The following is a 19310-nucleotide window of genomic DNA, read 5'->3' on the forward strand; positions in this document are numbered from 1 at the left end:
ATGAATTAACTGGTGCGACGTTGCTCGGGGCGGGGAAGGGGGACCTGCCACTGCCTTAAACAACCTGGAGGAAAGAGAGATGAAGTCACAAATGCAATGGGCCCTTGGCGGGACCGTATCTGAGGCGAAAGCATAAGTCGATTCATGTATGTTGACAGGTTGGGTGGATGATCGGGTGAACATCTCAGGCACTGGCTCATGTTGGGCTTGGCGGGCCATCAGCGTTTGATCCGGCCTCTCGCCTGCTGCCGCAATAACACCTAGGCACACTCTGGCCAAAAAAAGCCGAACAAGAAAGGCGAGAAAAGAGGATCAAGAAAAGACGGAGGACGAAGAAAATCAAGAAAAAGAAGAGGCTAGGAAACCCGAGCAAAATAAATCAAATAAATAAAAGAAATCGAGTCAAACTAATTTTGGATGACTTTATTTTCGTTCCTCTAGTCGAACGCTTCGGCGGCACCTACACTTGGAGTTCAGCTTTTTTTGGCCAAAGTGCCTGGGACCCATTTGGTGAAAGGGTATCACAGTTCTATTGTTTTCCACTCAGGCCCACGCTCTTCGCTATGGAAATACACAAGCATCCAGCAAACGCTAGAGATATACCAATCGATACAGCCCGCGACAATTCAACCCCATGTCCCACCACCGCCACCAGACCGTCCCGCCCTGCGCTGCGCGCTCAGCCGCCAGTCGTCCTCGGTGGCGTACTTGTTATACAACGGCTGGATCCTCTCAGCCTGCTTCCTCTTGCTCAACCGATCCGTCGGCGCCACCTTGAAGAAGGTTGGCGCCTCATCTGCCAGCCACTTAGGCTCAATAGTGGTCGTGAAATGCATGTACTCGCGCGTCGTGAGCACAAGGGTATGGTAGACAACCCACTCGGCCTGCTTACCAAACAGTGCCGAGCTCGGGTGGAGGTAGACAGGAGTACCCTCAATAAGAGTCTTGTAGCCCTCTTGCGGGTCCTTGCGGGCTGTGTTGCGGAAAAAGCCCGAACAGAGGGACCGCCGGATTTTGTCTGTGTCGCGGCCACAGCTGATGATGGGATGCCTATGGCGTTCCATGATTTTAACGATTTGGTCACGGACATCCTTAGCGCGGCGCATCGAGCGAGCTTGGATGAAGTTCTCGAAACACCACGCGTTGGCGAAGCCGTTGTTTTTCCAGGAGGTGTAGACGTTCAGTAGCGTAAGATGATCGCCCGACGGGTCGTGGACTTGGCTTTCTTCTGGTCCGCTTGCGCCTGCTTTTCTTTCGGCCGGTAAAAGACCTGGAGCAAGTTGAGCATCGAAACGATGGTCACCATCTCGTCAGAGCAGCCCTTGTCGACCGAAGCAATGAGAACCTTGGACAGCGTCGGCTCCATAGGGAAATCCGCCATCTTTCTCCCTTGGCGGGTGAGTAGCCCTTCGTCATCCAAGGCCCCCAATGCATATAACTCCTCGAGCGCCGTAAGCATGGTGTTAACAGGGGGTGGCTACGAGAGAGTTAGTAACGGGAAGGTGATGGATTCGAGGGCTGAAGCGACTTACATCCATAAAGTCGAAGCGAAGCAGGTCGTTGATGCCCATGGCCTTCAACATAAGAATCGTCGTTGATAGATTCTGCCGCTGAATCTCGGGAATGGTAGTCGGTAACATCTCCGACTGGTATGCGGCCTCTGTGTACAAGCGGAAACACTTGCCGGGACCTGTCCGTCCAGCTCTGCCCGCTCGCTGATTCGCTTGTGCTTGGGAAACAGGGGTAACCACCAGGGAATCCATTCCCAGTTTCGGGTCGTACGCATTCTGCTTCACGAAGCCGGGGTCGATAACGTAGTAGATGTAGTCAATGGTAATCGACGTCTCGGCAATGTTGGTGGCGATGACAACTTTACGGCTGCCGGGCGGCGCTGGTTCGAAGATCTTACTCTGCATCTCACTTGGAAGCGCCGAATAAACCGGGAGAATGATGAGCTCTGGAACACCTGCTCCTAACGCTTTCATCCTCTCGTATAGAATTTCACAGGCCGTGTCGATTTCTTCCTGCCCAGTCAAGAACAGTAGAATGTCGCCCATGGGTTCGCTTAAATGGATTTGCATCACCGTGGTCAACGCGGCATCAAGGTAATCCGATTCACTGCAGACATTCGTCAGTCATTTGTACGTCGATACCACAGCAAGGGGATCGTAGGGGGCGAACTTACGGCTCGCGTGAGTAAAGAATTTCAACCGGAAAGGTGCGTCCGGGGATGGTGAAGATGGGACACGAGTTGAAATACTCGCTGAACTTATCAGCATCCAGCGTGGCACTTGTGACGATGATTTTGAGGTCGTCTCGTTTCTTGATGGTCTTCTTCAGCAACGCGAAGAGGACATCCGTCGCGATTGTCCGCTCGTGGGCTTCGTCAAGCATAATGACTGAATACCTCTTGAGGTCGGGGTCCATGAGGATTTCACGTTGCAACCTGGGCTGGGTTAGCAATGGAGCTTACAGCGCCGGAAGAAATCACACTTACATTCCGTCCGTCATGTACTTGATCTTGGTTGCAGGACTGGTGACATCCTCGAATCTGATAGTGTAACCAACCTCCTGGCCGAGCTGGCACCCAACTTCCTCGGAAACACGCTTGGCAACCGAGACGGCAGCCACACGACGAGGCTGTGTGCACCCAATCATACCGTTGTTGGTGAACCCGGCTTCCGCAAGGTACTGTGTGAGCTGTGTGGTCTTGCCGGAGCCAGTTTCGCCGACCACGATCATGATCTGGTTCTCCCTGACAGCTTGGATAAGTTGCTGTCTGAAAGCATAAACGGGCAGGGACTCTCGTTGCTCCTTGATCGTCATGCTGGTTCGTTTTCCTAGAGACTGATCCTTGGCGATGGTCTTCCTCCATTCTGGTACGGCATCCGAGGTTGATTGTGCAGCCTGGGGCCGTTTCCGAAGATCGCTGGCGAATTGCCGAGTTTCGGGGTTGGACATCGGGTCTTGCCATTGGGATGACAAGTCGACCTTGGCTTTCTCTTCCTGCGACTCGTTTTCCTGTTGCCGTAGTTCCTTTCTCTCCTTTGCGAGGTTGGCTCCGGCCATGGCGGCGCGGTTAAGCGACCCATCTGGCGCCTTGACTACCCGAATAGGTGACAGCTCGAGTGACTGCTTCGTCTGTCCAGCCAAGAATGGGGGTTCTTCGTCTCGGATCTCGATATCGATATCTTCCTCCAACTCCAGCTGCCCATCTCCCCGGAGCGTCGCGTTGTAGTCCTCCTCCAGGTCGGGGTAGTCCGAGGCCTTAACGATCCCAGCGGCAATCATCTGACGGATTTCCCACCTCTCCGGGGAAGTCATCCTTTTCTTCTGGCTTCTGGCCACTGCAGATGCCTGGAATGAACCGTTCGTTCCGTTGCCCGTGACAGCGGGTGCTCTGCCACGGCCACCTAGAGCCTCCATGTTGGCACCAGAGCCCAGCTTCATTTCTGGCGCGAGGTCCATGCCCGTCTGTTGATCAACATCCTTCATCGAAAGCCCTATCCTGTTGCCCTCGATCTTGACTACCTTGACCTTGACATCCTGTCCTCTGGAAACAACGTCTGAGGGATGGTCGACTCGTTGCCCGAATGCCGATATGTGGACCAACCCATCTATTTTCCCCATCACGCCATGAAGGTTCACAAAGGCGCCAAAATCTTTGACGCCTGTGACGTGGCCATCATAAACCTTGTTCAGTTGCGGTGACTCGTCCAGCTCTCGGCGAGGTGGTCGGCGAAAGTCGTCGTCATCCTCGTAGCGGCCGTTTCTCCGTCGACCCGGTGCCGGCGATCTTGATCTTAACCTTGACCTCGACCGATACCTGTCCTTACGTTTCCGTCTTGGGTCGCCCCGGGAGTCGTCAGGGGTGCGGCTGCGTTTTCGTGGACGTTCTTTGTCGGCCTTCTTCGGCTCCAGGTGCTCAAGCAATGTCAGTGAATCGCCAATGAGCTCCATATCCTTGTCAGGCATGGCGAGGCCTTTGAACGTCCTGGCCTGTTCCTCCGCCGACCGCGCTGGTTTTTCATCGATACTGGACTTCGAGCCATTCTGTTTCCCCTTGAATTTCGGATGCATGGTCTGTACGAGGCGGTCGATGCTCTCTATTAAACTCGGGGGGAACTCGACGCGGGTCGCGTCGAGCTTCGCCTTGAAGTCGTCGAAGGTTGCGCATTCTAGGCGTTGGGCGATGATAAACTCGGCAAGCGTTGGCTCATTGACACCGAGATGGTTCCGCAATTCAGAGGTAACTTTTGACACCAAGGAAAGCAATTCGAGAGATGCTAAATCATCCATGATGTTGGTGAAGTGCTTAGGTGATTAACGCATGTGGATGGGAAGGTGGGAGTAAAGCGGCCAAAGTGCCAAATTGATCATTTGTTGATGGAAGGCGTCCAAGCACGTCCCAAGCACCGAGTTGCAGCACGCGCAATGCAAGGCGAACAAATTCTGCCGCTGTTCTCCCGACCGCCTTTGCACGGTGACACAGCGCCTCTTCTCACCCTAACCCGAAGTACAATGCGGGGCATTGCCAAGTCCGCCAAGGCGCCAGAACCAGAGGGGAAAAGCGCTTTCCCACATTACGCAAGCCCCAGGCACCGCCACCCAATCTCATGATGAGCATGACTCCAAGAGACCCGTTCTTGCATCATTGCTCCACGACTCTCTTGAACCACCCATCAGCCAATTCCCCAAACTACGCTCTTTCACCTCGACGTCAACAATCGCGACTTTCTCTCGGTCGGTTTAACCCAGTAACTCGATCGCGATGTGCTCACAAGATATCTTTCTCGGTCTCCTAGCCGTACTCTTCCCACCGCTGGCCGGTTCGTCACCCCGCACCCCGCAACATGCAACAGGCAGCACGCAGCATGCGACTGCCTTGTGATGGTTGTTCAGATCGAGAATCACAAACTAATAAGTCCCCCAAAACAGTCTGGGTCAAGCGCGGCCTGTGCTCCGCCGACTCCATCATTAACATCCTCCTTCTTATCCTCGGCTACGTAGGTCTCCCTTCCTCATCCACTCATAGCCCCATGACCACCACCCCCCCTTTCCGCCCTGTATCATCACCATCACCACCACTAACCACCCCGCCCCTCACCTCAGATCCCCGGCCTTCTCCACGCCTGGTACATCATCGCCAAGTACCCCGAACCCCCCTACGACTACGACTACCAGGGCGTCCCGCAAGACGCCGAGCACGGGCGCATCTACGTGTTCGTCAACGGCACGCACGGCGACGGCCGCGGCCGCGGGCAGCAGGCACAGGGCTACCAGCCGCAGCAGGCCGCTCACGCGCAGCCGCCCAAGCCGCAGGGCCACATGAACTACGGCACCAGCAACTCTTCTGCGCCCCAGCAACAGCACCACCACCAGCCCCAGGAACAGGGCACGACCGCCGAGGCCGGGCCGAGCGATGGCAGCGCTCCACCGCCGAGCTACGCACAGGTTGTGGCGGGGGATCATAAGATTCAGAACCATGACTAGATGACCGGGGGTTGGGGCCGTCGTGGACAGAGGGAACACGGTGTGGGGGTTTTGAACTTTGTTTGTGCTCCCCCATCGATCAACGTTCGCTGCTAAGGGATGATTTGTATGCTTTGAGCCGGGTGGAAATGTGTGCTGGTTGACTGCGCGTGGGAATAATTGGGCGTTGGGCTGGCAGGGTGTTGGGTTTGTAGGGTAGGATACTGTGTGCTTTCAAATCTTGGTTGGATGGGTGGGCGGGGCATGCGCCTTGGTGTTGACGAATCTTTCAGCGCGTTGTTGTCAGAATAAAGGATCATATCAACGCCGCTGTCCCCATGGGAGTCTATCAGTACACTGGTCGTCACATATCTGCCCACCAGTAGGGGTGGGGAGGCCGGGGCAAAACGCATCATTTCATAACACACAATGCACATGTGTTGGCCGAGACTAGAGCTCTCAGATAAGCCATTTCCCTAGCTCTCTCTCTCTAACTCTAGGGTATTTCCTGATTCATCTCTCGAATCAACCACAGCGTCAGTTAGGCAACCACATGGCGATCTTCCAAGAACTCCAAAGACGCCAATCACCCAGCCCTCAGTCATCTTGACCCCCCACGTCATCACCCTCATCCTCACGGTCGTAGACGCTTCGCGCAGGGCGGTCGTTCGGGACCGGCTCCTTGTACTGAAACATCAGCTCCTGCGGCAAGAACAGGTAAAAGCTCGGCCGGATCCCCCTGATGTACTGGATGAACTTGAGGCCGACGTTCAGCGTGCAGACGCCCATGGTCAGCTTCATGCCCACCACCAAGAGGCGGAGGATGCCCTCTTCCAGCACGAACTGGCACTTCTTGCCGGCCTCGGGCGGGCTAGTGGTCGCCGCGTTGTCCCAGCCCTCGCAGATGATGACCGGGCGGGCGGTAATGGTGCCGCAGGTCGGGATGTCGGGGAAGCTGGTGAGGTGCTGGTTGATGGTCTTGTACTTGGCGCGCGTGGCGTCGCTCGGGGGGTCGATACTGAGGACCTCGAAGGTTTGCTCGGTCTTGTCGGTGACAGACCACTCGCAGTCCGCTGGGAAGCGGTTGGGTCCCATCAGGATCGATACCGTGGCGGCCTGGCTGGCTCTGGCGTACTTGATATCGGGCAATGCTTGATCCAAAGAAGCGCTGAAATACGAAGAGTCGTCGTCCTCTGGCTTCATATGCAGCACCCTGATGGCGGTGTTGAAATGTCCCGGGAGCCGCCGCAGAAGCTCCGTGATAGCCGGTAACTCTTCCAGAGCCTTCAGGCAAACCTTTTGGGCCGCCCTGACATCGTCGGCATACTCGGGGCATACGTCGTGTCGATCAACATATTTGAGAAAGTTGAGAACCACATCAACCCCCATGAAGAATTGTTCGGTCTTAGCGCCTACCAACTGGGGGAGATGTTCAGACCTGAGTATGTTAGTAGTTGACTCTAAACAGAGAGTGTGTGCTTGGCGTGCGTAGGACTTACACGAATCCCGCGGCGACGCCAGTGAAGTCGACATCCCAATGGTCGGGATAGTTCGGGTTGTAAAACCGGACGCTGCGGTTACCATCTGCGCCACGCTGAATCACGTCGTCGGCCGTCATTTCTCGGATAGCGCTTTTGGTCGAGTCTGCGAGGACATCATCGCCAATGTTCCGGGTGCCTTGAAATTGTCTCACGGTGGCGTCGATGCCACCGAGGACAAGGTATCTGGAAAACAGAACTTCGCGCTCTGGACTCATGCGGCGGCGGGCACGGAACCGCTGAATGCATTCCTCGATGCGGTCTACGAAGGGGCGATGCGGCGGGTAGATGACGTGCTTCTCTTCGCTGTGCTCGGCCACAGTCAACGGCGGGTCGCAGTAAAATTCTAGAATCTGTCAGCGGCTGCAAACAGCGAGTCCATAATCCGCCACAGAACTCACCCTCAAATCCGGTCCCGCGTTTCTTCGCTCCAGCGCTGCGTTTCTTCGATTTCTTCTTGCCATCTTTGGGTTTAGCGTCCTGCACTCTCACGTTTTGCGTCTCGGCGGTCTCGATGGTATGCGAGGCGCCCTCGGCTGGTGCATCCTTCTGTGCATCCTCCACTGGAGCCGAGCTGGAATTTGGAGGGGAAGACATCTCGGACGGTCTGTAAATTATGTAGAGATTATGAGCGCTAGAGGGAGCTTGCTGCGTAACGGCGAAGTTTATTCCAAGTCTAGCGTGTTGGTGTTGGGCAAAATGGACCACGGGTTGCGAAATGAGGGAAATGGTAAAGTGGCGGGGAGAAAGGTTGGAAATCGGTCAAGATTGGTAAATGCAGTTTGCATGGAAAGAGGCTTGCGCCAGGTTTGAAATGTGCTGTCAGGTTACTGGCAGAATTTCGGTTTTGAAAGCAAACAGAACAAAACCTACCGATATCTCGCTGGCAGCGGGAAGGAGGCTCAGAGGAAGGGCCTGCCTCAAGGTGAAGCAGGCCTCGCCGCCTAATCGATATTATTCTCAAGAATAGAAATCCAGACGAAATACGTGACAATCATAGGTAGGCAATTTCTCACTTGCTATAATTAATCGGTGGAAACTGGCGGAGAACCTAACCTAGAATGCCTAGTAGTCCCAGGGACGGGACCTTTGCCCAACCTGGTTACCAACGTCTTACAATGAAATACTGTTTCTTACGCAAAATAGCGATGTGTTTGCGCGTCCTAACTCAATTATATTAGGGGCTTGACCCGTGCGGCTTATGGTAGCTACTTCTATCCATGAGCGACTTAAAAAGTAGGAGCGGTCATAGATGGGGAGATGCGAACTTTGGAAGTGAGCTACCTACTACCACAATAAAAACGAAAGAGCATGTAGGGCGGTTATGGGCTCATGATATTGGGCAAGAAACCCAGAAGTTCGTGGCCAAGTTCCGCACAAGAGTGAAACCTATGAATTTGGTACCACGAAACACGAAGCCACAAAAGGAAGCCTCGAGGATACAACCTAGAACAGAAAAACAAAGCCCCACTTGAGCAACATTTTAAGTTGTACATACGAATAGGTGCTTGCCTAGTCCGATTCATGTCTAGATTCCTCAGCTTCGACTGGACCGACGAAATTAATAAAGGTATGCACGAGCAGACCTCGAAGGTTCGGTCGTTCCGAGGGCGGTGCCTAAATGTCGAGCAGTCGACTCGGAGTACGACATGTCGGCGGTGCCGAAGGCAAGGTGCAGATGCAAAACGCTCAGGAATGGAAGGACGACGCATGCAGGAGGGGCCTCGGTGGCTGTGAGGTATTTCGACATTCGCTGACAGGAAGTGGTGGTGTTCTGTGAATGGTAATCAGAAGATATGGATTGACCCTCGAGTCCGCCTTGCGATTCAGCGGGGCCGCAGGGTCGGGAATCCGAGCAATTCTATGCAGGTCGTGCTCAGCCCGAAGGGATGAAGCGCTTATGTTGGGTGACGACAGGTGGAGGCTTGTTCCTGGGAACCTTGCCGGCCCGCACGGCACTTCAGAGGTTGTTAAGCGGTTTTAATTGGCTAACCATGAACCAACTCCCCGAGCAGCTGGGTGCGAGCGGGGCGATCCAACCCCCACCACGCATCTGCAGCAAAAGTGCGCTTCGCCCCGCTGAGCTGTCGCGCCCCGCGAATTCCCAGCCAACACTCCCGAGCCTCGAAATTCCATGCCTCCCTCGTAAAACAACCTCAGACAAAATGATCTGGTTTTCCGACCCGCAAACACAAGCTGCCTTTATTTCACGTTTCAGTTTATAGTACCCTAGCACGAGCCAACTCGACATTTTCTGTGCGCCCATGCAGATGCAACCGTCGCCTCCAGTTATTGCCACATCCCTCCTCCCCCCTCCTCCATAAGTAACCGATCACGGAACTGGCAGAATCTGCGCCCATTCTAAGACACCCTTCCTCGCAAGGTCGGTGATAGCGTTGCGACAGTTTCGATAGAACATCATGGCGACTAGTAGAGAGCTTCCGAAACATGCTGATCTTCAGCCTTGCAGCCATGCGGTCGCAGGACAGTAAGTGCGCAAATAGTGACCCCGCCGTCGTCTCTGGCTTTTAACGTTGTGATTTATAGTGATGGAACACTTTCCGACGTTGACGGCGAGCTTTTCATCAAGCCCTGTGTTCAGCAGGAGATAGACTTTTACGAAAAGACCTTTCAGGATCACCTCGAGTTCGCTTCGCTGATGCCTCTCTACTTCGGGACTCTCTCGCTTAACGATGCGACCGATATCGAATCCCTAAACGAACAACTTCCGGTGGTTGCTGACCATATGAGCCGGGAACTAAAGGAGGAGGCGATCTCCAGGGCGAAGGCGGCTGCGGCCGAAGCAGCGGACGAAGAACCGGCCGAACAAGCGGCCGAACAAGCCGAAGAAATAATCGATATCTCGTGGAGGCCGAACAAAAACCGCAGGATCCCGACTAACAAGTCTGTCGTGCTCCAAAATAGCACGCACGGCTTCAAGAAGGCCAACATTCTTGACGCTAAGCTCGGCCGGCGACTATGGGCCGACGACGCGCCCATGGAGAAGCGCAAGAGGTTCGACGAGGTCACCAGGCAGACAACAACCGGGTCACACGGGTTTCGCATCGCAGGCATGCGCGTGTACAAAGGGACCGACAACCCGGAGGAGTTGGACGCGGACGGCTTCCAAAACTACAGCAAGGACTATGGCAAGTTTGGCGTCAGCAAGGACAACGTCGCCCAGCCTTTTATCAACTTCATCTTCAACGAGAGAGCGGGGATCGACAAAGATCTGGGGAGAGCAGTCGCCCAGGCCTTCCTAGAGGAGCTAAAACAGGTGGAGGAGGTCCTGGCCAGCTCGGAGACCCGCATGTACTCGGCGAGCTTGCTGTTCACCTTTGAGGGAGATGGTGAGGCGCTCCGAGCCGCCATTGAGGAAAACAACGCCCTAGTTGAGAGGGTCAACGCTATCAAGCAAACGAAAACCCACATTGAAGAAAAGAAAGGCACCGTGGCTGGGTGCAGCAGCCTCGTGATGAAAGATCTGGAGCAAGGCGAGGAACCACAATCCAACGGGATAGGCTTTGTTCAGGAAAGCTTCGCCGCGATCGATGGGCAGATAATTTCTGGTGCCATTGAAGGAGACGTCAAAGTGATGGAGTTGATGGGAGATGTTTCGACTGATGGCGAAGATGAGGACTATGACGACTATGAGTTGTCCAGCCAGCCACGGATCTTCTCCTTGAAGCTCATCGACTTTGCCCACGCCAAGTGGGTTCCCGGACAGGGCCCTGATGAGAACAGCTTGGTAGGGGTTCGGAGCATCATCAAGGTTTTCGAAGAGCTGGCTCAATAAGGCAGAAACAGACAGGCGGGGATTTGCAGTGGTATTTTGCATGGCGCTACGAGAAGGTAGAAGGATGGGTTATGAGTTTTATACCCGTTATGACGAAAGCGACAGGATATTAGAGGTGGCATTGTATTTGTGAATACCCTAGTCTCTGCATCGAGTTATTGTTTTAGTCTAGTTATTTTGAAAACTACCGCCTTTGGAGTTTCTAGGATGGACCCAGTGTCCATGTGAAAAGTTCAAGATTTGAATAGAGCGCCTGGATTGTCGCAAGATAAAACATGCATTTTGATAGATGGAGGTTTTCCATACCTTGGGCGTTGGTTGACCTCACCCCATGCAAAATCGGAAGGAAAGGGAAGCCATTCAGAAGCCCAAAATCTAGTGTTTATCTTACTCAGGTTCCTTTCCTCTTAATATATTCTTGATTTCTTTTACTTTTTTCGCTTTTCTTGACTTTTTGTTCCCCTTTCGAGTCCGGCTTTTTTTTTTTTGGGCCCGGACGGTGTTCACATGCCAGGGACCGATCTTCAATCCCCAAGCTCAATTTCCCTTGGCAGCCCCACCCTTGCCTGCCGCAAACCACATCATCAATAACTGGCGAAAGCTCGAAGCTGTTTGAGCTCGAGTGGCCAATTCCTACCACAGCTACATACAGGACTGTTGATGAAGTAGCGACCATGTCGATCCCCGGCCTGGGTCAGATTGCCCCTCAGGTACGATACGTCCTACCATTTGCTCCCCCTCCTCTCACCACCATCAACTAACCTGCACACCCGCCCGTTCCCAAACGAACAGCAACCCACAACCTCCACAACCCGTACCATCACCCTCCGCCCCTTCTGGGAGTGGCGCTTCGAAGTCCCCCGCAGCAGCATCCCCACCACCAACGCCGCCATCAGCGCCATCGGGCTCGGCGGCGCGGGCGCGGGCGGTGGCGGCGCGACGGTGCGCCTGACCAGCGGCACCGCCGAGCGCGACGGCACCGAGCTCGCCCTCAACCGCACCTACACCTTCCCGCGCAACACCCAGTCCAAGCTGCTCACCTACACGGGCGCCACCCTCGAGGTCTCGGGCGCCTTCGTCGACTCCGTCGCCCAGTACCCGGCCCCGGAGGCCTCGCCCCAGTTGCCGGTGCTCAATCTGCATTTTGCGCTGCAGGAGCTGCGCGCTGCGGCCGCGGCGGGGGGGAGTAATCATAATAATAATAATACCAATGGTGGTGGGGCTCCCGGGCCGCGGGTGATGATCTGCGGGGAGAAGGACAGCGGCAAGACGACGGTGGCGCGGACGCTGGCGGCGCTGGCGACGCGGGCGGGCGGGCAGCCGCTGGTCGGAAGCGTCGACCCGCGCGAGGGGATGCTGGCGCTGCCCGGCACGGTCAGTGCCGCGGTGTTCGGCACGGTCATGGATGTTGAGGACCCCGCCGCCGGGTTCGGCGTCAGCGGCACCCCGAGCAGCGGGCCCAGCGCCGTGCCGGTCAAGCTGCCGATGGTGTACTACGTGGGGAGGGAGAGGGTGGATGAGGATGTGCCGTTGTGGAGGGACTTGGTGGGCAAGTTGGGGAGTGCGGTGAGGGATAAGTTTGCGGCGGATGAGGTGGTTAGGGAGGCGGGGTTGTTATTGGATACGCCCGCGGCGAGCGTGGCTAAGGGGGATTTGGAGGTCTTGACGCATGTGGTGAATGAGTTTGCAGGTGGGTTGTTAGGAGCTGGGCGCACTGCGGGATGGCAGCTAACAGTGACAGTTAATATCGTGGTTGTCCTTGGCTCGGTTGACCTGCACGCTGAGCTACAACGCCGCTTCGAGAATCAGCGGACGGTACATGGAGAAGCCATTACGCTGATCCTGCTCGACAAGTCCGATGGCGTGGCAGAACGAGATAAAGACTTCATGAAGTTTACTCGCGAAGCTGCTATTAAGGAGTATTTTTTCGGCGATGCCAAGAGGACGCTGAGCCCGTTTACGCAGTCCGTCAGCTTTGACGATGTGGCTGTCTTCAGGACACCCGACGGTAGTGTTTTCTTTTCTCTTCACCACCATGGCCTTTCATGACTGACAATAAGCTAGCTTCAGGTTTCTACGATAAAAAACCAGCCCTCGAGCGTGCCGAAGTCTCAGCAGAGATGTCCCACTGGACCCTCGCCGTCATGAACGCCTCAGTAAACGACCCGCCCGAGGTAATTCGTCAAGCACCAGTCATGGGATTTGTGGCCATCGCAGATGTGGACGAGGACAGGCGGCGGCTCAAGGTCCTTTCTCCGGTTAGTGGCCGTTTGGGAAACCGGCCGATGATATGGGGCCGATGGCCCGAGCCGTACATCAACTTGCTTGGATAGGAAGATGGCTTTGAGTGGAGGGCGCATTGACTTGGTTGCATTTTCTGGTGCACCCCTGCAAGGATGGGGTTTTGGGTTCGGCGCGACGGCGCTATGGGGATATGGTTTCGGGCATGCTGTTTTTGGTATTCGTCAGATGTGCAATACAACACAACTGCAACTGAACCTTTGCCTGCCCCTTGTCTGGTTTGCCCTTTGTTTTTGGCAACCCCCCCTCTTATTAGTCCTTGCTTTTCTCAACAACCCCTCTGCGTTTTGTCACGAAAATAAAAATAACTCCCCTTCCCATCCGCAACGATTACTCGTCCCTTTCCTCAGAAATTGCAGGGTTCTTCGGGTGGCTGGTTAACCGAGAAATTCCAACGTCAGGAAGCGACCGCATTGATGACTCGAGAACGACTCGCTTAGTTATTGTGACGAGCCGTTTGCAACGGTGAGAAACGACTCGACAATTTCGGCCCGGTTGGGAGTTGATAGACCCATCCTGCCATCCTGAGCCATCCTCGAGCCATCCTCCGCCCCCCCACCCATCGTCGACCCATCATCTTCGCAAATCTCAATCTGGGTTTCCAAATGTTCAAGGTTGTGGCAGATCTGGTCGCTTGGCTCGATCGGGAAAACAACCCCACTAACATCCCTGGTCCAACCGGCCCGGGTGCCACTGGCAATCCCAACTGCTGCAAGGAATCGGACACGGGCCTCTTTCTCTCCCATCGGCAGCCGCGCAACATCCCGCATTTTCGCCCACGACTCAGCGCGATCATGATGATGCACGGTTAGCGTCTAACCAATAGCGATGCAACTAGCCACAGAATTAGGCTTACGCCCGACGCCCCTCTGTGCGCCAAAACCGGTACCCGAAACCAGCGAGACAACGCACCGGAAGGCCGGGATCGGGACAGCTGATGCACAAGGAGCGCGCACAAGATCGAATCGTCCCGTCCCCACCAAGAGAGCGAAGCGCTGGCCGCTGCGGGTGATCGACTTGGTGATTTGGAGATGCAGTCACCTGGGGTGCCTGCTCGAGTTAACTTGGTTCGCCTGGTCCTCTCACCACACCACAGGTGACAACAGAGCGGGTCACAATGTTGTCTATCCAATACCAGTAGATGCGGCCAACCCTCCATAGCCAAGTCGGTGACAAAATACGCAACTGGACAAAGCTTACTGGGTTTATTCCTGCGCAGGCTGACGGTTCGCAACGGCCGCCTCATCAGTCGCCTGCATGTGGCGGTCTACCTCGGCCTTGATCCTGCGGACGGAATACCTCACAGCCGCAATCTCCCGTTCCTCTTTCACAGCACCTCGCTTGGCCCGAGGTGTGCTTTTTCACTCCATTGGTGCCTTTGCATGGGCAATCACCGCCAACCAGGGTTGTGACGTGGACGACAGCCCCCTCCGTGTCTCTTGCGGTTTCGCAACTGGGCGAAATGGGCGAAATGGGCAAAATACAAAATTCCAAAATGCAAAATTGCAAAAAAATGTGCTGCGTTTGCTTCTCAAGCGCCCGACTCGGCTTGCTGCACATCCGGGGCACCTCGCCTGATCATGCCGATCCTCCCCAGGACGGCCTAACCTTCCGGCTCGCCTGCCGAGGGTCTTGGATTACACCACAGCCCTGATTTCTTTTTTTATTCGTATGTATTCCCGTGCTCTCGCCCCTGCTGGTTTCTGGTTTTTGTTGGTTCTGCCATCCATTCCAATGTCCTTTGCCTACTCTCTTTGACCATCCGTTTGTGTCTTGCACCTCGACGATCCACGGTTAATACAACCCGTCTTAACCCGCCGAAAGACCACTTTGATAGACGCTCCCTGCTCTCTTTCCTACGATCGACAGGAAAATCACCGGCCGTCTGTTGGCACTCGTTCCTCGCCCTGTTCTTATGGGGTGTTTTTCCTCTCAAGACTCGACGGACAACTGTGACACTGCCGCCGTCATGCTCGGGCGTCTTGCGGATAACCCCTGGAACGATAGGCTAGGCTGGTAGTCTCGCTATTACGGGAGAAGAAACAACACAGGCCGTCATGACGGTGCCGAGATGGACGTTCCCGGGGACGCCTCTCAACCACTTTCATGGAGCTGCCGCTTCTGAGATGTCGCCCCTCGTGGCTCGGCATCCTTCAGTCACCGACAACGACGAACACATTGTCCGCGTCATGCTGATCGTAACGACCACTTTTGCTTCGATCAGTGTCTTGTCGACTCTGTTCGCCCTATACTGGTTCGTGAAGATGAAGCGGAGTTTCCGGCACGAGTAAGTACCAGTCCATCCTGGGAAAAGCCGACTGCCCTTTGCTAACCATTAGCAGGTTAATCTTGCTCCTAATCCAAAGCGATTTCGCAAAGTCGATGGTCTTGGTCGTATTCGCCATTGTGAGCTTTGTTGGGGGTACTGTTCCTTCCGACTCAGCCTTTTGCCAGGTCAGCGGATTTGTTCTCGCTGTGGGCATCGAGTCTTCCGACATTGCCGTCTTGCTCATTGCCCTCCACTCCGCCATGTATATCTTTCGCCCAAGGGCAGGGCTCTACCCGTATCGCCGACGGGCCTACTTGGTCTTCTATTTGTACCCGACTTTGGCTGCGTGCCTAGCATTTATCGGCGGCAATGGGTACCAGAACATGGGGCCCCATTGCTATTTGCGAACCGACAGGAGCTGGGCGCGGCTGTTGCTTAGCTGGATCCCACGGTACATCATCTGCGTCAGCATCGTCATCATTTACCTATCCATCTACTTGTATATCCGAAGAAGGATGGGAGACTACGGAAGGCGGTGCTCGGAAGCCATGCAGTCGCAGGCGTCCAGGCGATCAACGGTAACTGCTTCGACACCCAGGCTCCGGTACAATGGACTCCTTCCTTCCACGCCATGCTCGCGTCGGAGCTCGGCAACCGACACCATACTGACGGTCAAAGACCCGCTCCGGCCGCCATCATCGATCAGCTCGGCCTGGCCCACGAGCGCAAGGACGAGTGTGGACGTACAGAGACCCCACAACTCTGTCAAGTGGAACTGGCCCTACATTTACACACACCCAGTCGGCCGAGGGGCAGGTCGGCTTTCAGGGGGACGACACCAGCGACCCTACCTCGCCCACATCCCCGACTTTCCTCACTCCTCCAGCAGCGGCACACATACCCCGCCCAAGCCTAATGCCCTCGGCCGATATCAACATGGACATCAACCACAACAACCACAACCGCAACAACAACAACGGCCGCGTCTCCTTCCACCACACCCGACGTCAACAAACCCCCGAATCCGACGCCGACGCCGACTCCTCAGACCTACCCGACTCCTCAGACCTGCCCGACTCCTCCCCCATCCTCAGCCCAACCCGCGACAGCACCACCAACACCAACTGCGCTGGCACCTCCCCCTTCATAACCATCACCTCCCCCGACTCCTCCTCCTCCACGAACACCCCCCCCACCTCAAACGCGCCAACACCCCAAAAAGAAAACCCTCCGCCAGCTCCGCCTCCTCTTCGCCTACCCGCTCGTCTACATCATCCTATGGCTCTTCCCCTTCGTCGCGCACGTCCTCGGCTACGACTCCTCCTCCTCCTCCTCCTCCTCCACCCCACTCGTCAACCCCCCGCCCCCCTCCCACTGGCTGCTCGTCGTGTCCATCCTCAGCCTGTGCGTGCAGGGCGCCGTAGACTGCCTCCTCTTCCTGCTGCGCGAGACGCCGTGGCGGTATGCGCGCGGGAGGCGGTTCTGGGCGGTGTTGGGCAGGCGGTGGGCGTGGAGGACCGGGGGAAGTTGGTGGTGGTGGTGGGGTGCGGGGTGTGGTGCGGGAGGGGTGGGGTTGCGGGGGGATGAGGTGGGAAGGACCAGGGAGGAGATGTTGGTTTATGGGCGGTTGGCGAGGGAGAGGAGGGAGGGGGAGGTTGAGGTGGAGAGGGCGAGGGCGAGGGGGAGGGAAAGGGCGGTTGCGATGGCGGTGGGGTGGGGGAGTGGTTCTACTACTGTTGCTGGGGAGGGGGTTGCTGCTGCTGCTGTCCCTGTGAGGAGGGAGTGGTGGGATGGGTGGGCAGAGAGGGTGGGGTGGAGTGATGATGATGATGTTGACGTTGATGATGTTGATGAGGAGGGTAGAGGTGGGGGAGAGCCTAGGGCGGAGGCTCGATAGAGGATGGCTTGATGGGTGTTGGGGGCGGTGGTTTTGTTCACAGGCATGCGGGCATATGCATTGCGGCGGTCTTTTTCATGGCTTGGTTTCGGAGTCGGTTGGGGCTTACACTATACCCTGGTTTAGTTTGCATTTGGGGCGCGCTGTGGCTGATTAAGGGTGCATGACAGATGGCAAGGGGCGGGTTCTCGGCCTTCTGACATGGGGAGGGGCATAAAATGTCGTTCAGCAGTTTTGCATAGTTTACTTGGTACACATCTTTTAGTGAAATGGCACAATTCCTCCTTCTGGACAAATTGTGCGCGAGATGCAGGGTCCTGGCGATCTTTTTTTCACAGCTCGCAAAGGGGCTCGCAAAGGGGCTCGCTCAACAGTCTGGGGGCCGCGTGAGCGATCATCGCGGGTGATTGTCAGACGATCATCGCCTTGGCGTGGCGGGCTTGTCACATTGTACGGGCTGGCGGGCCAGGAATGACATGACTACGTTCGTATTTTGTTATTGCTCTTGCAAGAATTTCAGGAAGACCTGCGCCATGAAAATGCCGTCGTGGTGGTCCCCGTTCCGCTCCTTGCCACTCCGGTACAAGTCATCAACAAACAGCCCTGACTCGTGCCGTAGCTCGAGGATCTCCCCCATGATGTCTTCGGTAAACTCCGGATGCCCCTGTACGGTGATCGCGCGGCCGGGGATGAGGAAGCCGTGGTTCGGGCACTTGTCTGTCGACGCTAGTACTTCGGCGCCAGGTGGGACGCCAAACACCTGGTCGCGGTGCATTTGCTGGATATTCTGCCAGCAAATTAGCCTGGTCTCACAACCCTAGATGCCGCGATGCCACCATCACAGCTGAGCAACAACTTACCAACGTCTCCCTCTCCTTCCCAAACACCTCCTTCCCCTTCTCAGTCAACCGCGTCTCAACCACGCTGATCTCCCATCCCTGGTCACTCCGCGCAACCAACGCACCCAGCGCCCGGGCAACGATTTGATGGCCGAAGCAGATGCCCACCACCTTTACCCGGTCGTGGAGCAGGGCCTTGCGCACGAACTCGACGAGGGTGAGGATCCACTCGTCGTCCTCGAAGGCGTTGTGCTTGGAGCCCGAGATCAGGATGGCGTCAACATCCTCCAGATTCGGGTAGGCCGTCGAGGGGTTATGGACCACGTTGTGGCCGGTGAGGATGAGTTCGGACTCGAGCGGCGCGGGGGCTACGGCGCGGGTGAACAGGTGCTTGAATACGCCAAAATACCCCCCATAGCGCTCGTTGGCGGCCGGGACGGGCGTGTCGGCTTCGAGGATTGCGAGGCGGAGAGGCATGTTGATGATGTTGGTGACTCTGTTGACTTTATTGACTCAGTTGACTCAGTTAACTCGTTGAATCTGTTTGGGGGTTAAATACAAGAGTCGGTGAAGGTTTGTTAACTAACTCGGGGGCTAACTAAAAGATGGTTTTTGATAAGGCTGATCCCGACGGATTGGTCCTGTGTCACATTCCCCTGGTTCACTGTTTCAGCGAGTTGCCACTAAAAGTTGGTATGAGAGAGGGAAAGAGGGCCTAACCTGAACCTGTCTCGGGTTGACAGTCCGAGAATCGGATCCGAGAAGCCCGGCCCACCGTCCCCACTCGGCATGTGACGGAGTCAACGGTCAGCATCGGCTCCGGTCCGCATTATGCCAAGACCCGTTACGTATGTTACACCAACGGACCACACCGTGAGCGAAGACTGAATTCCCTGAGAGCCTTCTACGGTTGATTCATGCTGCGACTTGCAACCCCAACCCCGACTCGAGCCCAGTTAATACTTCATCATGTCGTCAACCCGGGCCTCACTCAAGGGCTTCTTAGCAACGGCCAAGAAGGCACTTCTATCCCCTCCTGGCCAAAGACCGAACACTCTGACTTTTGTCGTTGGCAATGAGTCTGCAGGTAAGAAAAGCTGCACGTTCAATAGAATAAGTTCATACGATATATCGTCAGGTCCGGATAACTAGTTCAATTCAGAACTGCAAACGGCTGGGTCGCCTGGTTCTTCGCCTA

At 55.7% G+C, this 19310-nt stretch overlaps 7 protein-coding genes across 7 annotated transcripts; 4 read left to right on the forward strand and 3 right to left on the reverse strand.

The window, feature by feature from the left end:
• Positions 1-529: 529 nt before the first annotated feature.
• Positions 530-2057, reverse strand: CHGG_04332 (uncharacterized protein; the record flags this gene model as incomplete). The annotated part of the gene is made up of 4 exons (XM_001223545.1): positions 530-561; positions 632-1251; positions 1681-1891; positions 2006-2057. The coding sequence occupies 4 exons, from the start codon at positions 2055-2057 to the stop codon at positions 530-532; spliced, it is 915 nt and encodes a 304-aa protein (XP_001223546.1).
• Positions 2058-4771: 2714 nt separating this feature from the next.
• CHGG_04333 (uncharacterized protein) lies at positions 4772-5493 on the forward strand (the record flags this gene model as incomplete). The annotated part of the gene is made up of 3 exons (XM_001223546.1): positions 4772-4829; positions 4939-5006; positions 5113-5493. The coding sequence occupies 3 exons, from the start codon at positions 4772-4774 to the stop codon at positions 5491-5493; spliced, it is 507 nt and encodes a 168-aa protein (XP_001223547.1).
• Positions 5494-6069: 576 nt separating this feature from the next.
• On the reverse strand, positions 6070-7607 carry CHGG_04334 (uncharacterized protein; the record flags this gene model as incomplete). The annotated part of the gene is made up of 3 exons (XM_001223547.1): positions 6070-6910; positions 6972-7356; positions 7412-7607. The coding sequence occupies 3 exons, from the start codon at positions 7605-7607 to the stop codon at positions 6070-6072; spliced, it is 1422 nt and encodes a 473-aa protein (XP_001223548.1).
• Positions 7608-9430: 1823 nt separating this feature from the next.
• On the forward strand, positions 9431-10806 carry CHGG_04335 (uncharacterized protein; the record flags this gene model as incomplete). Its single annotated transcript, XM_001223548.1, has 2 exons — positions 9431-9498; positions 9558-10806. The coding sequence occupies 2 exons, from the start codon at positions 9431-9433 to the stop codon at positions 10804-10806; spliced, it is 1317 nt and encodes a 438-aa protein (XP_001223549.1).
• A 674-nt stretch (positions 10807-11480) lies between these two features.
• On the forward strand, positions 11481-13139 carry CHGG_04336 (uncharacterized protein; the record flags this gene model as incomplete). Its single annotated transcript, XM_001223549.1, has 3 exons — positions 11481-11516; positions 11599-12814; positions 12898-13139. 3 exons carry the CDS (start codon positions 11481-11483, stop codon positions 13137-13139), a joined length of 1494 nt encoding a protein of 497 aa, XP_001223550.1.
• Positions 13140-15164: 2025 nt separating this feature from the next.
• On the forward strand, positions 15165-17273 carry CHGG_04337 (uncharacterized protein; the record flags this gene model as incomplete). The annotated part of the gene is made up of 3 exons (XM_001223550.1): positions 15165-15394; positions 15450-16119; positions 16614-17273. 3 exons carry the CDS (start codon positions 15165-15167, stop codon positions 17271-17273), a joined length of 1560 nt encoding a protein of 519 aa, XP_001223551.1.
• Positions 17274-17769: 496 nt separating this feature from the next.
• Positions 17770-18589, reverse strand: CHGG_04338 (uncharacterized protein; the record flags this gene model as incomplete). Its single annotated transcript, XM_001223551.1, has 2 exons — positions 17770-18051; positions 18134-18589. 2 exons carry the CDS (start codon positions 18587-18589, stop codon positions 17770-17772), a joined length of 738 nt encoding a protein of 245 aa, XP_001223552.1.
• Between the last annotated feature and the right edge of the window lie 721 nt (positions 18590-19310).

The sequence above is a fragment of the Chaetomium globosum genome, genomic scaffold (genome assembly GCF_000143365.1).
Source record: "Chaetomium globosum CBS 148.51 scaffold_4 genomic scaffold, whole genome shotgun sequence".
NCBI classification, from domain to species: domain Eukaryota; kingdom Fungi; phylum Ascomycota; class Sordariomycetes; order Sordariales; family Chaetomiaceae; genus Chaetomium; species Chaetomium globosum.